The 13,409-nt window shown below is 51.8% G+C and overlaps 8 protein-coding genes across 8 annotated transcripts; 3 read left to right on the forward strand and 5 right to left on the reverse strand.

The window, feature by feature from the left end:
• Positions 1-892: 892 nt before the first annotated feature.
• BCR37DRAFT_343058 (CCAAT binding transcription factor component) lies at positions 893-1,267 on the reverse strand (the record flags this gene model as incomplete). The annotated part of the gene is made up of 1 exon (XM_040867471.1): positions 893-1,267. A coding segment is annotated over one exon (375 nt), but the record flags the coding sequence as incomplete, so codon positions are not given.
• A 478-nt stretch (positions 1,268-1,745) lies between these two features.
• On the reverse strand, positions 1,746-3,194 carry BCR37DRAFT_390590 (elongation factor EF-1 gamma subunit; the record flags this gene model as incomplete). Its single annotated transcript, XM_040870878.1, has 3 exons — positions 1,746-2,776; positions 2,942-3,144; positions 3,187-3,194. The coding sequence occupies 3 exons, from the start codon at positions 3,192-3,194 to the stop codon at positions 1,746-1,748; spliced, it is 1,242 nt and encodes a 413-aa protein (XP_040727714.1).
• A 188-nt stretch (positions 3,195-3,382) lies between these two features.
• Positions 3,383-4,294, forward strand: BCR37DRAFT_390591 (HAD-like domain-containing protein; the record flags this gene model as incomplete). The annotated part of the gene is made up of 2 exons (XM_040870879.1): positions 3,383-4,033; positions 4,073-4,294. 2 exons carry the CDS (start codon positions 3,383-3,385, stop codon positions 4,292-4,294), a joined length of 873 nt encoding a protein of 290 aa, XP_040727715.1.
• Positions 4,291-5,753, reverse strand: BCR37DRAFT_376140 (uncharacterized protein). The gene has a single exon (XM_040868536.1). It carries the CDS (start codon positions 5,593-5,595, stop codon positions 4,363-4,365), a length of 1,233 nt encoding a protein of 410 aa, XP_040727716.1. The 5' UTR covers positions 5,596-5,753; the 3' UTR covers positions 4,291-4,362.
• A 590-nt stretch (positions 5,754-6,343) lies between these two features.
• BCR37DRAFT_390593 (WD40-repeat-containing domain protein) lies at positions 6,344-8,398 on the forward strand (the record flags this gene model as incomplete). Its single annotated transcript, XM_040870880.1, has 2 exons — positions 6,344-7,812; positions 8,185-8,398. 2 exons carry the CDS (start codon positions 6,344-6,346, stop codon positions 8,396-8,398), a joined length of 1,683 nt encoding a protein of 560 aa, XP_040727717.1.
• An 84-nt stretch (positions 8,399-8,482) lies between these two features.
• BCR37DRAFT_396491 (rab-GTPase-TBC domain-containing protein) lies at positions 8,483-9,825 on the reverse strand (the record flags this gene model as incomplete). The annotated part of the gene is made up of 1 exon (XM_040871707.1): positions 8,483-9,825. The coding sequence occupies exon 1, from the start codon at positions 9,611-9,613 to the stop codon at positions 8,483-8,485; it is 1,131 nt and encodes a 376-aa protein (XP_040727718.1). The 5' UTR covers positions 9,614-9,825.
• BCR37DRAFT_127382 (Diphthamide biosynthesis protein 3) lies at positions 9,750-10,314 on the forward strand. The gene is made up of 2 exons (XM_040866044.1): positions 9,750-9,943; positions 9,989-10,314. The coding sequence occupies exons 1-2, from the start codon at positions 9,886-9,888 to the stop codon at positions 10,204-10,206; spliced, it is 276 nt and encodes a 91-aa protein (XP_040727719.1). The 5' UTR covers positions 9,750-9,885; the 3' UTR covers positions 10,207-10,314.
• A 311-nt stretch (positions 10,315-10,625) lies between these two features.
• BCR37DRAFT_337878 (RNA recognition motif 2-domain-containing protein) lies at positions 10,626-11,093 on the reverse strand (the record flags this gene model as incomplete). The annotated part of the gene is made up of 1 exon (XM_040867283.1): positions 10,626-11,093. A coding segment is annotated over one exon (468 nt), but the record flags the coding sequence as incomplete, so codon positions are not given.
• Positions 11,094-13,409: the final 2,316 nt, after the last annotated feature.

Consider the following 13,409-nt stretch of genomic DNA (forward strand, 5'->3'; position numbering starts at 1 on the left):
TGCGTTGTTGTTGCGGTTGCGGTCCTTGCTGTTGCTGCTGTTGATGCATTTGTTGCGCGTATAATCCTGGCTGCTCATAACCATATCGCTGCTGCTGTTGCTGTTGCTGAGATTGTTGCTGCTGTTGATGCGGATACTCTGGCCTATAGTTCTGATTTTGTGCTTCATACCCACTCGACCGTCTTCCATCCTGTCCAGCTTGGCCTGGTTGTTGATGTGATTGCTGTCCAGGCGGTGGCGGTGGAATAGAGCCATAGCCAACATTCGGTTGTGGAATGGTGATGGGATTACCGTGATGATCAAAAGCTTGTACCATGGGTGGTGGGAAATAATGTCCTGCAGCTGCCGCCGCTGCTGCCATGGAAGCCATGTCCGCTTGATAGTACCCGCCATACGGCTGATACGGGTATGGCGATGCCTGTTGCTGTTGTGGAGGTGGCGGCGCATACATATGTTGTTGTTGTGGATGATGCTGCAAATGCTGCTGCTGCTGCTGTGGTTGTCCATTGGCTGATGGATCATAGCCTATCCCTTGTGCTCCTGGGTGATGACCGTGATTCACGGCATGTGTATCTAAATGTCCCTTATCGAGACTTCCTTGACGTGCTGCCATCTGACGCGCTGCTTCCTGTTGTGGCCAGAGTGCGGCGCCATTATGAGCAACGGCCGGCAATGACTGCTGTGCCGCTTGCTGCGACGGAAAAGCATGCTGCTGCTGCTGAGATTGTGACGACGCCGGCGGTGGAGGCGGTGGGTGTGCCGTTGTTCCTGATGCAGGACGACCGGTTGACATACCCAAGAACCCACCTGCTGCACCCTGTACGCGCTGATCTTGACCACTGTGCTTACTCGTCTCTGGTACATCATTACCACGCCTTGAGACAAACTCTTCGCGCGGTACAATATCAATGAGAAAGTCAAACATGTCACTGCGTGAAATGGCATTTGCAATATCACTGCGTTGCAACGTCCGTCGCTTATTCTCTTCTGCGTGTATCCAGGCGCGCATTGTGAGTTCAGTGATGAAGATTTCACAGCCTTTTGCAAATAAGATGGGTGCTTCAGCGGCAATCATCTTGACTTCTTCATCCGACTTCATGACCTTTTTGATACGAGCAAGTGGTAGTGCGTGTGTTTTGAAGTCATGATCGCGCGTTTCTATATCGCGAATCATATCCTGCCAGTAGGCTTGCAAGGTTGCACGGTGAGATCCGTCTAGGCCGCGTGCTACATTGCCAAAGATGAACTGGTTGGTTGAATCTTCCATCATGTTGTTGTACTCCATTGTATGCCCACTTGCGACATGGCCAGCCATGTGGTGTTGCTGATGCTGTTGTTGCTGCTGAGCATGCATGAGGTGTTGCGCATGTCCGAGCTGTTGTAGATGGCCTGTCGCATGGTACCCCTGGGGCGCGTGATGGGTGTGTGCTTGTTGTTGATACGCGGGAGCATGTTGTTGTTGTTGCTGCTGTTGCTGTTGTTGCTGCTGCTGTTGCTGATGGATTGGATGGTGCTGCTGTCCCTGTTGCTGCTGCTGTTGTGCATAGGCGTCGAGGCCCGTGTGCCTGTACATGTTAGGGGAGCAGGCTGATGTGAGTCTGTGACACTGGCTGGTGCTGGTGCTGTGCTGTGAGTGGTGGAGCGGGCGAATGTCTCTTCCCAGGTCCAATCAATCACTTTCAAGGCGCAAACCAGATGGAAATATCTCTACTCTGACTACTACTCTGACTACTCACAGTCAACTATCACTTGAACACCTTGCCGTCAGCGTGCTCCTTGCCCTGGTACTCCTTGTCCCACGACCACTGGTCCTCAACAAACGTCTTGTCCTCATCCTTGCTTGCATCCAACTTGGTAAACTCGTACGAGTCCATGTCAGGTGCAACCTCAAAGAAAGGCTTGTACTCCTGGCCACGGATGAAGAAGGCTCCCGTGATCAGCGAATCACCCGAAGTGCCGTACACACTAGCACATCCGAAACCATACTTGCGAGAACCCTCGAGACGCGAGAAGAATCCACCCACAAGGTTGGCAGACATGAATGGTAAAGTCAACTCATCGTTGTACTTGTAGTCCACTTTCCACAGAGAGTAGTCTGCCTTGTTCTCCTCAAACTGCTTCCAGAACCAAGGAAGTGCTTCCTCACGAGTCTCCTTGTTGGAGTACGTGCGCTTCCACTCGTCAATAGCAAGCTTGGGCTTTCCGAGTGCCTCGAGAGGGTGCTTGGCCTTGGGCTGTTCAACAACAGGCTCATCCTCCTCGTCGTTGCCCTGAGCAGCAGCAGCAGCAGCGGCCTTGGGTTTTGCTGCCTCCTTCTCCTTCTTGGGAGCAGCCTCCTTCTTAGGTGCAGTATACTTGATGGCCTCTTCGCAGATAGGCACATCAGCGGCAACGTTCTTGTAGATGTGCTGGTTCACGATAGTAGTGAAGTATCGGGTCGTGTTTGGGTGAGCCGATCGCCATGCAGGGTCAAAGACAAACTCAAAGCCACGAGCAAGATGAGCAGCGACCACAAGGTCAGCAAGCGTCAATCGCTCACCAACAAGGAAAGTCTTGCTGGCAAGAATCTGCTCGAGGAAGGAAACACGCTTCTCAAAGTTGGCCTCAGCCTCCTCAACGGCCTTCTTGTTGTATGGAGCCATGCCACGGAGAGGACTGAGCCATCCAGCCAAGGTGGCGAGGAGCTCAGTGTTGGCAAACGAAAGCCACTGCAGGATCTGGGCGTAGTCACCCTTGGTCTTGCCGAGCAAAGTGGTCTTCTGGTTCTGGCTAGCAACTTGAAATCATTAGCTTGAGCTCGACAAAAGTGTTTTGCAAGCAGAAGAAGGTAGCTCAGAGTGTACATTGTCAACACTGTGGTTTCAGTCAGGGATAACTAAAACGACTTGAAATCGTATCAGACATCATTGCGACCTTCCTCTGCTGCATTGGCAGAACTTACAGTAAATGGCGATAGCATTGCACTCGGTGAGTTTGAGGCCGTCAGCTCCGATAAAGCCAGGGACCTTGCCGAGAGGGAACTCCTTGAGAACCTCCTCAGACTGAGGCTTCACCTCAAGAATCTCAACGTCCAAAGCGTTGGCCTTGGCCACAGCCAAGAGGGCAGTGGTGCGGGCATTGCCAGTGAAGGAGTACAATTTTCCGCTAGACAGATTAGCACAGCTCAATCAAGAAGGCAGCACATACAAACTCATGATGAATGTAGTTGATCAATGTCCGTGTCCTGCTCAAACAATTTTGATGCAGATACCCTAACCCAAGCCTGTTCTTCGCACGGCCATCAAGTCCTCAGATGGTGAATTGACCAGGTGAACGGAGGTGAAGCTCGATACATAGCTCCAGGGTGCCAAGTGCTACATATGACGCATCTCACTAGCTTCTGATGTCTCCATACACTGCTGCAGCTCGTAAGCTCGTGCGTGCTCGCCATGCTGCTCTTCCAGTACCCGTCTTTCGCGCTTACTTGGCTGGATGTACTTCCAAGAAACGCAACGCTGCAGACGATACACCACTTGCACGCTTGAAGCTAGTCATTTTAGATTTGAATGGTACGCTTGTATTTCGGGAGAATGGGGCTCGCTCATCCAATACACCCATACCGAGACCTGGCTTGCGAGATTTCTGCAAGTACTTGTTTGACAACTTTGCTGTCATGGTGTGGTCTTCAGCTCAGCCGCAGAGCGTCCTATCAATGTGTGCCAATATTTTCTCTCATGAACAGCGCGAGCAGCTTGTTGCTGTTTGGGCGAGAGATACGTTGGGCCTAACGCCAGAGCAGTACAATTCGAAATGCCAGACCTCAAAGAACCTCGAGCAAGTATGGCGAGATCCACATTTACGAAAGATTAAGCGTTTCAGTCAACGAGATACCATCATCATTGATGATTCCAAGCTCAAGGTACTGGCGCACCCACACAATCTGATCGAGGTACCAGAATTTTCTGCAGAACGAGTGGCACGGGGAACAGACGATGCTTTGAGGGAAGTCACGGCGTATCTTGAGACACTGAGGAAACTTCCGAATGTCTCTGCTGTAAGGTTCTTGTGCTTTCATGCGTTTTGCTGATATCAGTACATCAAGCACAGCCCACTCAGGTTTGCAGACAAGCCAAGGAAAGTCAAGAAGCCCAAGAATCGCTTGAAGGCCGACACACAACAAGAAGTAGCAGATGACGCGCCCAAAGCAGCTGATGCAAGGAACAGGCAAGCAAACGAAAATGCTGGGGATACTGACTCTCTTGAGGACAAAATAATACGATCGGCTCCGCGTCATGGGACATTCTTCAACAATTGATGTCCCAGGATGTGGCGATTGTATCATCTCTCAATTCATTCGAATTCTCCGATTGTATGATTGTATGACTACTTGATATGAGAGCCGAATCGTTCATGGACGACCGCCTCGAGCACAATTCTGACCCTACTGTCGCAGACACCCAGGCTTCTCACGTTGCGTGCGAACCAGACGATTCCGATCCAGCCGGCACTGCTATCGACCATCTCATCCAGCATCTCATACAATGCCTGGTCATCGTGGTGATGAAGCCAATGCATCAATGGATCAATAAAGTCTGGTTGTGGCACCTCAACCTCCACGATTGGCATCCAGCCTTCTTCGCGAGCTGGACTGAAGCGACACAGCAATTGCCAGTATGCTAGCTGCGAGACGAGCACCATCTCATGAATGGGATAAAGCCGTGTAGCTGGCAGGAAAGTCTCCTCTTCTTGTTCAAAAGCCGGTTGTTGAGCGCGAATGAAGAGGTTGTGTGTAGCTATATCCCTATTCATCCATGACTCCTTCAATGTCCTGACTTGTTCGCGAATATATGCCGCTGGAATGGCCTGTGGCACACCAGTCTGCTCTGACCTGGCGTCTGTTGGAAATTCAAGCAGCGAAGCAGTCTGAGGCGGAGAAGGGGGTAGTGTTCGCGGTGGTCGACCACGCTTCCGAGGAGCAGGGCGTCTTCCAGAGCTGCTGCCCACGCCAGGCGATTGATCCTCTCCATCTGCCTCAGAGGGACGAATGGAGCCGAGTGGAGGCTGATTCATCAAGTACTCTGGCAGACTGCTGTATGCTGTGAGCATCTCGGCGCTTGGGATCAACAATGCAAGTGCTTCTTGTGCACACCGTGCATCTCGTGACGAATACGCCATGATTGCATCCTCATGCTTCTCATCTGATGGCGTTACAGGCGCATTGGATGAGAGTGTCGTCTGGTAGCCAACAAATCGTTGCAAGGACAAAGGATCGATTGTTCCTGCTGTACTCAGAGCAGCCAATGCAGCTGCTTGCGCGTCGGTGGTGTCATACCCATTGTGGCTGAGATGTTGGGACAGGTTGGGTCGTTGTCCCTGCTGATGTTGATGTTGCTGTTGCTGCATAGGCGCATAATGAGCCGGTATGGGCCGTATGGCACTCGAGGTATAAATTTGCTCTTGACTCGGCCGCTGCATCATCACCGGACGCTCATGGCCGTGATGCGACAAATCTTGCTGCGAGTGAGCATACAAGTGAAAGGACTTATTCGGATCCATTTGTCCCGAGGCATAGTTGGAGCCTGCCATAGGGTCCTGGTTGTACTGCCCACGACTCATGGCTCAGAGCAGGTCAAGGATTGATGAGACGCTGCAGCTTGGAGCTTTGGAGAGGAGAGAGAGGGAGCGCGGTAGCTGTATTATGTGTAAGAGCTATAAAGTCGATTACCCAAATGACAAGACCGTTGAGGTCGCCTGCAAATCACATGGAGGAGGAGCTGCCGCAAAGTGCGGGAGAGAAAGCAGCAGAAATCTCTTTTGTGCCGCTTGATTAGAGGTTGACAGCGCTATGTCTGCTGCTGTTCTCTCCTTCTGGGCCTTTGTGGGCGTCAAAGAACACTGAAAGGCGACCAGATGGCACAGACTTCCGTGCTTTGATTACAGGCAGACATTCAGGTCAGTGTCTGCTGGCCATGCTTAGTAGCATTGCTTACATTCTTAGGCAGAAAGAGGGGCACTTTCAAAGAAGGCATAGCAGACAGGCCATAGATGAGTGAGACCAGGCCCCCTTGGACACATCACTCAGCACTGTCAGCACACGATGACTGTGATGGCTGCGCTATAACATGCACGCACCTCGAAGGAGATCAACTTAGACGCTTCGTGAGCTACAATTGACATCTGAGGGTCAAGTGAAGACTGCAATAGGAGCTTATGGGCACGGTGTATGCGAAAACAGAGCACCACTTGAGCTCATGGTCAGTCTGAGTCTGCAGCCAAAGATCGCACGCCCACGAACAAAAAAAAGTTGAGGCGCCGCAGACAAGCAAGACATCAAGTCAAGCGCTACAGGCTCTATAGTACAATCATGTCGTCTGATCCCTTCTTCACAAAGAAGCGGAAACGGCCCACTACACAGGCTCGTCAAGACCGGCGACTCACCTCGCGTGGTCCACAACGCGCAAAGCGGGCGCCCAAGGAGGATGAGATTGAGTCTGACTCCTCCTCGAACGGGAATGAAGCCTTCTTTGTGGAGGACGATGAGCGTGACTCTGACGAAGATGCAGCATTGATTCATGAGACACCGGCGGAGAAACGGTTGCGGCTTGCAAAGAGCTACTTGGGACAGGTCGAGCAGGAAATTGGTGAGGAAGCTGGCTTTGATGCGGCTGAAATTGACCGCGAGCTCATCTCTGCTCGCCTGGAGCAAGACAACTTGGCGACTAAGGAGAAGGTTTATTTGATCATTGCGGAATCTTGCACGACTGCAAGATTGGAGGTGACTAGGACATGGACCAGACAAAAGGCATGCATTACAAGCCTGACTCACGGGCAAAGCGATACAGGCGAGCGGTGTCTCTATGCTTCGTTCAAGAATGGCGATATACAAAAGTGGCGTTGCAGTGCAGAGGGCCGTGGTCCATCGATTTTGCAGCTGCGAAAGACAGTCAGGCGAGCACATGCTGCTAGTGTCCATTGCTGCAGTGCGAGTGCAGATGGTCAATACCTCGCCACCGGTTGTTCGGACGGCACTGTTGGCTTGTGGTCGACAAACAGCCTCAAGCAGCTCAAGAGCTTTCCTCAACATCGCGACTCTGTCAACTCTGTTGTCTTTCCTACCATTGGCACTGAATTCTTTAGTGCATCATCAGACCGGACGGTGAAGCTCTTCAATGCGAAAGAACAGGCGTATATTGAGACACTCTTCGGACATCAAGATATCATCACATGCATCTCTGTACTCAACCCAAACGCAGCCGTCACTGTAGGTGCACGCGACCGTTCAGCGAGATTATGGAAGATTGTGGATGAGACACAGCTTGTCTTTCGTGGTGGAGATAGAAAGGAGCGATTCGGCGAAGGCAGTATGGATGTCGTGACTCAAATCGACAAGGAGCTCTTTGTTACAGGCAGTGATAATGGCACCGTGGCACTTTGGTCAACGCAAAAGAAGAAGGCCCTCTCACGTATACCCATGGCGCATGGTAATATCTTGCCAATCAGCAATTCGGCAGAGCTCGAACCTATCGGTGATACACCCGAGAATGTACGATGGATCACAGCAGTGCATGCGATTCCCTTCTCTGACCTCGTTGTGTCTGGGTCATGGGACGGCAAGCTTAATTTCTACCAGATCTCCGCTGATTTGCGAAAACTACTCAAGATTGCAGAGGTTAAGATTGGAAGAGGGATTGTCAATTGCATCACGAGCACGGGCGATGAGAAGCAAGGCTGGCGGCTATATGTCGCGGTCGGCTATGAAACGAGACTAGCTCGCTGGAAGACGGTGGGAGGTGCCAAGAATGAGATTATCGAAGTAATGATCCCGGGCAAGTAGTGTGCTCCCCTGCTTCATTCTAGTCATGTAGCTCTCAATCCAAGGCATCTGCTCCCGAGGTATGGAAAGTGCACGCGAAATTGGTCTCTCAGGGGCACTTTTGATTCTTCCCTGCGCGATTTCTGGGACGCGCCAAATCAGCAACACGCAGGCAATCAGAGCACCGCACTCTGTACACACACCTGTAGAGACTGTTATTCAGCCTCACACCACCGCCAGCAGCTCCAGCAAGCATCAGGACAAGCAAGGACCCACAAGAGAATTCCGACTCTTAGCTTTCGCCTACAATTCACATCATGAGTACCCGTCTTCCAAGCTTCACGCAGTGAGTGTGCCTTGTAAGCGCGTATACACACTGACCCCTCCTCTAGCAACGAAGCCTTCAGTCGCTCTATCGGTTTGGGTGATGAGTTCTCTGATGACAAGAAGCTTGAAGCACTGGAGGCTCAAGTGGAGGATAAGAAAGCCAGCGTGTTGCAAAAGGACCAGGAACTCAAGGATTTAGAGCATCGCCTTTGGGTTGCAGAGCAGAAACTCAAGGAGAAAGAAGATCTGGCAGCTGCTAAGGAACATTCTGCATTATGAAGCGCGAGACGATTGATGCAATTGACGACACCATGACCATAGATTTTATCGATTCATGCAGGCCAGACGAAATGCTTCCTAGTTCTATGCGTTGAAGCTCTTCTTGAGCCCTTCCATCTTTTGCTTCAGCAGCTCGTGATTTTGATGCTCCGTGGCAAAGGCCATCTTGATGTGTATGAGTTCTTGCTCCATATCAGCAAGTTGCTCCTCCAGCGAACCATTCCGTAGACTAGTCGCTTGCTCCTTGACCATCAATGCATGCATCTCCACGCGCAAGCGATCCTCGACCTCAACAGGCTGACGATCCACAATGACTTTGAGATCGGCTACAGTCGCCTCGAGTGCCTCATTCTCATCTTCGAGCTTTGCAAGAGACATCTTGGAGGTCACCAGATCGTTCGCCAACGCGATATGCTCCGTGTTGAGCACTTCAAGCGATTCTTCCAGTCGTTTGACGGTCGCTTGTAAGGTGATGTTGCTCTGACGCAGCGATTCTTCAGCCTCTTCGCGTTGACGCTGAGAGATTGCAGCTTCCTCGTATTCTTTGGCATAGCGAGCAAGTTGTGTTTGGTCAAGCGATACACAGGCTGCATCTTCGAGTAAGTCCTGAGCACGGTATGCTTGGCCAGGTGAGTCACCTTTCGCAAGCCCTGCTAGAAGGGAGACACCCGTCAAGCGTCGCACATCACCCTCGACTTCATAGGCAGCAAACAAGCCATCCTTCAAGAAATACAGCAAGTCCTCCAACTTTGTCTTGCTCAGAATCTGCTGTGCATTACGCGTGATGAGTGCCACTGCAAATTGAAGCAAAGCATCCAAGCCATCAATTAGGATCATATCCAGAATACGCGTGACGAGACTTGCTGGGAATTTGTAGGCAAAGAGCGTGAGGAACCATTGTGATGCGTACATATGACTGTGTACACCCTGACGAGCAAGATGAACATGCACAGCTGGTAGGCTCTGTTCAATCAGCCTATCAAACTGGTAGAGTCGCCGATGAAGGCCAGGCATTGCTGGTAGGTAGAAAGATCGTAAGTCGTAATGCTTCATGAGACGGACAAGCAAGCTGAATGCTTCAGCATCCTGAGCAGGGTACGTCGATGACCCTACGTGCAGTAGAAGAGGGACAACAACAAGATGCAAGCCTTGGACGTAGCCGACTTCAGTGTCATAGAGCGCGTAGGCCTTTAGTAGCCGCACTACACGCTCCATCGTAGCAACAGTTGTGAGCCTACGCAGGTCCGACCAGCGTCAGCACTCGCACACAGCAAACTTGAATCAGCGAAAGAGTAGCAATGGACTGGTTGACGAGTCACGGAAAGAAACGCACAGATGGACAATTGACCTTCGTGGCCGACTCCTGGATGAGCTGCACGTGTCGCTCCCTCTGCACCTGCCACCTGCGCCTCATGCGACAGATCCAGAAAAAAAGTCACAAGAAGGCTTCTCATTGCGACAGTTGCTAGTGCTCGAGAGCAGTGATCATGTCGGAGGGCGGCTTCTACGATGAGGTGGAGATTGAGGACATGTCCTTTGATAAGGGTAACGCCATGACTAAAAGGCGGCTCGGTGCTAACACAGCTACAGAGAAGAATCTCTATCATTTTCCGTGCCCATGCGGCGATCGCTTTGAGATCACTGTCGAGCAATTGAAGGAAGGAGACGACATTGCTCGATGTCCGAGTTGCTCGCTCATCATTCTCGTCATCTACGACCAGGACGACTATTTGTCGGACGAGGAGGAAGAGGGCGTCTTGATACCGACAAACGAAAAGGTTGAGGCACTGACAGCAGTCGCTGCTTGAACGCTACTTGCATCACACAGAGATGCACATCACGCTCACTGAAAAGCTTAAGACTGCTTGAATAAGAACCTAATGATCTATACGCCACGACAGGCGCCGCAAAACGACAAGAGAAGACAACAAAAAGCAAGAACAAAACTCATCAAAAATAAGCAAAAGAGGCGACTCCAGCATTGAGCTGTCCACGTATACGAGCCAGTCGTATGCTTCCAACACTAGCGCACTTGCACTTTGGCGAGAGGAGACTGGCCAACAGCTGCGTCTTTGTTTTGCCCAGTACGGATCGTCAACGGCGGTGTCATGAGACCCACAGATGGCGAAGCGCGTCCTGTGGTACGTTCTCGCACAGGCGTTCGCACCGGTGTGCCAGCACGAGAATTCGACAAACTGCCCACTGGCGGAAAGAGCCCTGTTGTTTGAGCGTCCATGGTTGATCGAGCCTTCTTCTTTGGGTCGTTGCAGGCAGGAAACGCCTCCTCTTGTCCCTTGAGCGATCCAATTGTGTGGAAGAGTTTTGGTCGAAAGGCAGGGTCTTGATCCATGACGCTCGAATTGCGGAACTTCTCAATGAGTTTGTCTCGGCCTTGGATGTTGGCGTAACTGATATCGCATCGCTTCTCAGACGAAAAGACATTCCAAGAAGCGCCCACGCGACGCTGCGAGAAGGTCACAATGTCCCTAGGCTCGACGAAATTCACGAAAGCATAGCCAACATTGCACTTGTTTTGAAAGTCGATGCGCAAATACAGAAAGTCATAGCAATCGGCACTTGTCTCGTCAATCCAATCCTTGAGCATGGCTTGTGTAAACTTGTTTGGGATGTTCTTGATCATAATTGTTGTTCGTGCATCAGTGCCCGCTTCAATGCGTTCCGCGGTGACCTTGTTGCGATCAGAAACATCCGTGCTACCAAGCGCTGCACCAGAAGAGGGCGTGAAACGTGCCAGCTGCGAAAGCAGAGTTGCTTTGAGTGCATCGCTCTGGTCGAGTACACCAGCAGGTGAAGAGATGGGCGTCATACGAGACTGTGCACGAGGCAAGTCGAAGTAGCCACTGACGGAGTGCTTGGGTGTAGGCGTCGACAAGTGGACCTTGACATTTGCAGTGGGGGAGTACTTGCGAGGTTCAAGGGCGACAAGAGGTATTTTGGCTGAGGAAGCGCGGCGACTAGGGTCAACATGACGCGATACTCGGTGCTTCTGCTCTTCCTCGAACGCCTGCCAGCTGTGCGATCGCTCGACGGTTGACATCCCAGCCCAGGCAGGATGCAAGTCAGGGGTAAACCAAAGAGGAATCGAAGATTGCGTTGGGCAATTGAGTGGACTCAGCGCAATGGGTGACGATTGGCCCAATGCATCCCAGACATGGTGACGAGCAAGCAGAGCGTGCGCATTGGATGCAAAAGTCTGACTCTCCTCGGGTGGCACAAAATGAACCATCAGAGTACAGTCTCGAACACGCTTCGAGTCTAGCTCACGTACTGCCAAGGATGCATCACGCAAGTCAAAGTACTCGCACACGAGGCGGCTTCCATGGTCGTCTTCACATGATCGAAACATCTCGATATCGCCGTAGGAAGAGAACAAGCTGTAAAGAACATCCTTGGGGCATTCTCCAAGACCTCGAATGGCAATGCTGACTTGACCAATGTTGCCAGATAGCAAGACATCCGTGCCTTCATGAACAAGCGACTTGAGAAGTTGACGCGAGACAAACTGAGCAGAGAGCAAGCGCTCATTGAAGAAGCGTTTGTGACGGAGCGCCTTGAATGCTCTAAGTGCATCTCGCAAATCGTTGTAGCCAATAATAATGATGCCATCACTCATCAATCGGCGTGGCCACATGCCCTGCAAACTCCCATATTCCTGCAATTAGTGACTTGTACGTGAGGATAAGGGACTCACCCCAAAGATGTGTTCAAGTAGGTATGCAGAGTTGAGAGTCCTTGGAAGTCCCGAGACTTGTAGCCAACGCGTAGGTGACGCTTGCATTGAAGCATGCAATGTCTGGACGAATCGAGACTCCTTCTGAGGTACAGAAGGGGTAGAGACATGCTCTCGGGGTCCAGGGGAGTCGTCCTCATCACTAGCGGGAGCACCGGCGAACAGAGCGCGTCCTGGCGTATTGCCGGCACTAGCTACGAGCGTACTGAACGGTCTATTGGCGAGATCAATGTCATGTCCGGAGAAGGATGGTGGCACTGCCAGGGGATTGCGACGTGGAGTTGCTGGCGCAGCAGACAAACGGGTCTGGGTGTCTGTGAGACTGCGCTGCAAGGTCGATGAGCTTTGATGTCCAGACACACCAGTGCGTGGCTTGTGTGCAGCTGACTGAACAAGCGTGGCATCCTTGAGCATTGACGTTCGCATTGACGCAGTCTCTCTTCCATGCAACGGTGACGAAGCGCTGCTGAGGCTGCCACGTCCAGAACTCTCGAAGATCGAGGAGGTGTACTCGGAGCGTGTACTCTCGGGGGACACGAGGGTGCTGTGCAGCGAATGAACTTCTGGTGGCGTGACAGGAGTGCTGAAGGTGGCACTCATGTCGTGCGTCTCTGCTGCAAACCGAACAGATGACTTGTCTTCTGGACTAGCGAGCGACTGGCTCTGGGGAGTATAGCTGCTCATTGCCTAAGGGGAACGAGTGTGCCAAGCGAGTGTGAGGTGTTTGTAGAGTGTCAGTATCTGGTTGCTTGTACCACTTTGCGCGTCTCTCTGTCAGCTTCTGCCAGCTTGCCCACCACGCGTAGAAGCTGGAAGGCACTGTGTTTAAGTGCGTCCGTCCTGACAATGAACGGCTTGAGTAGTGTGCTCGACGGCTTCTCCGTCTTGTCTTTTGCTGCACTGAGCACGCTGTCCTTGATATGCAGCGCAGGATCAAAGACAAGCAGCTTCGTCTCTTCCTGCTGCATGATCCCCACAATGGTCCTTGAATGGCCACTGTGCTGGAAGTACAACGGCAGCTGGCTGGGTCCTTGTGCAAAGTACTCCTCGCAATAGCGCATGACCTTGTCTCCGGCACGCGGCCCCTCAAATTGTAAGAGCTCGACGTCATAGCCTAAGTAGCTCATCAAAGCATAGACTTCTGTTGTTCCGATCCATTTCCGCATCTTGAGTAGCTTATGAGACAGCTGCTCAGCGCCCTCGATGTCAAAACCTGCCGCCCATGCATTTTCAATAGACTGCTGCAACTCTAGGATGCTA

The sequence above is a fragment of the Protomyces lactucae-debilis genome, assembly GCF_002105105.1.
Source record: "Protomyces lactucae-debilis strain 12-1054 chromosome Unknown BCR37scaffold_2, whole genome shotgun sequence".
Taxonomy (NCBI): Eukaryota; Fungi; Ascomycota; class Taphrinomycetes; order Taphrinales; family Protomycetaceae; genus Protomyces; species Protomyces lactucae-debilis.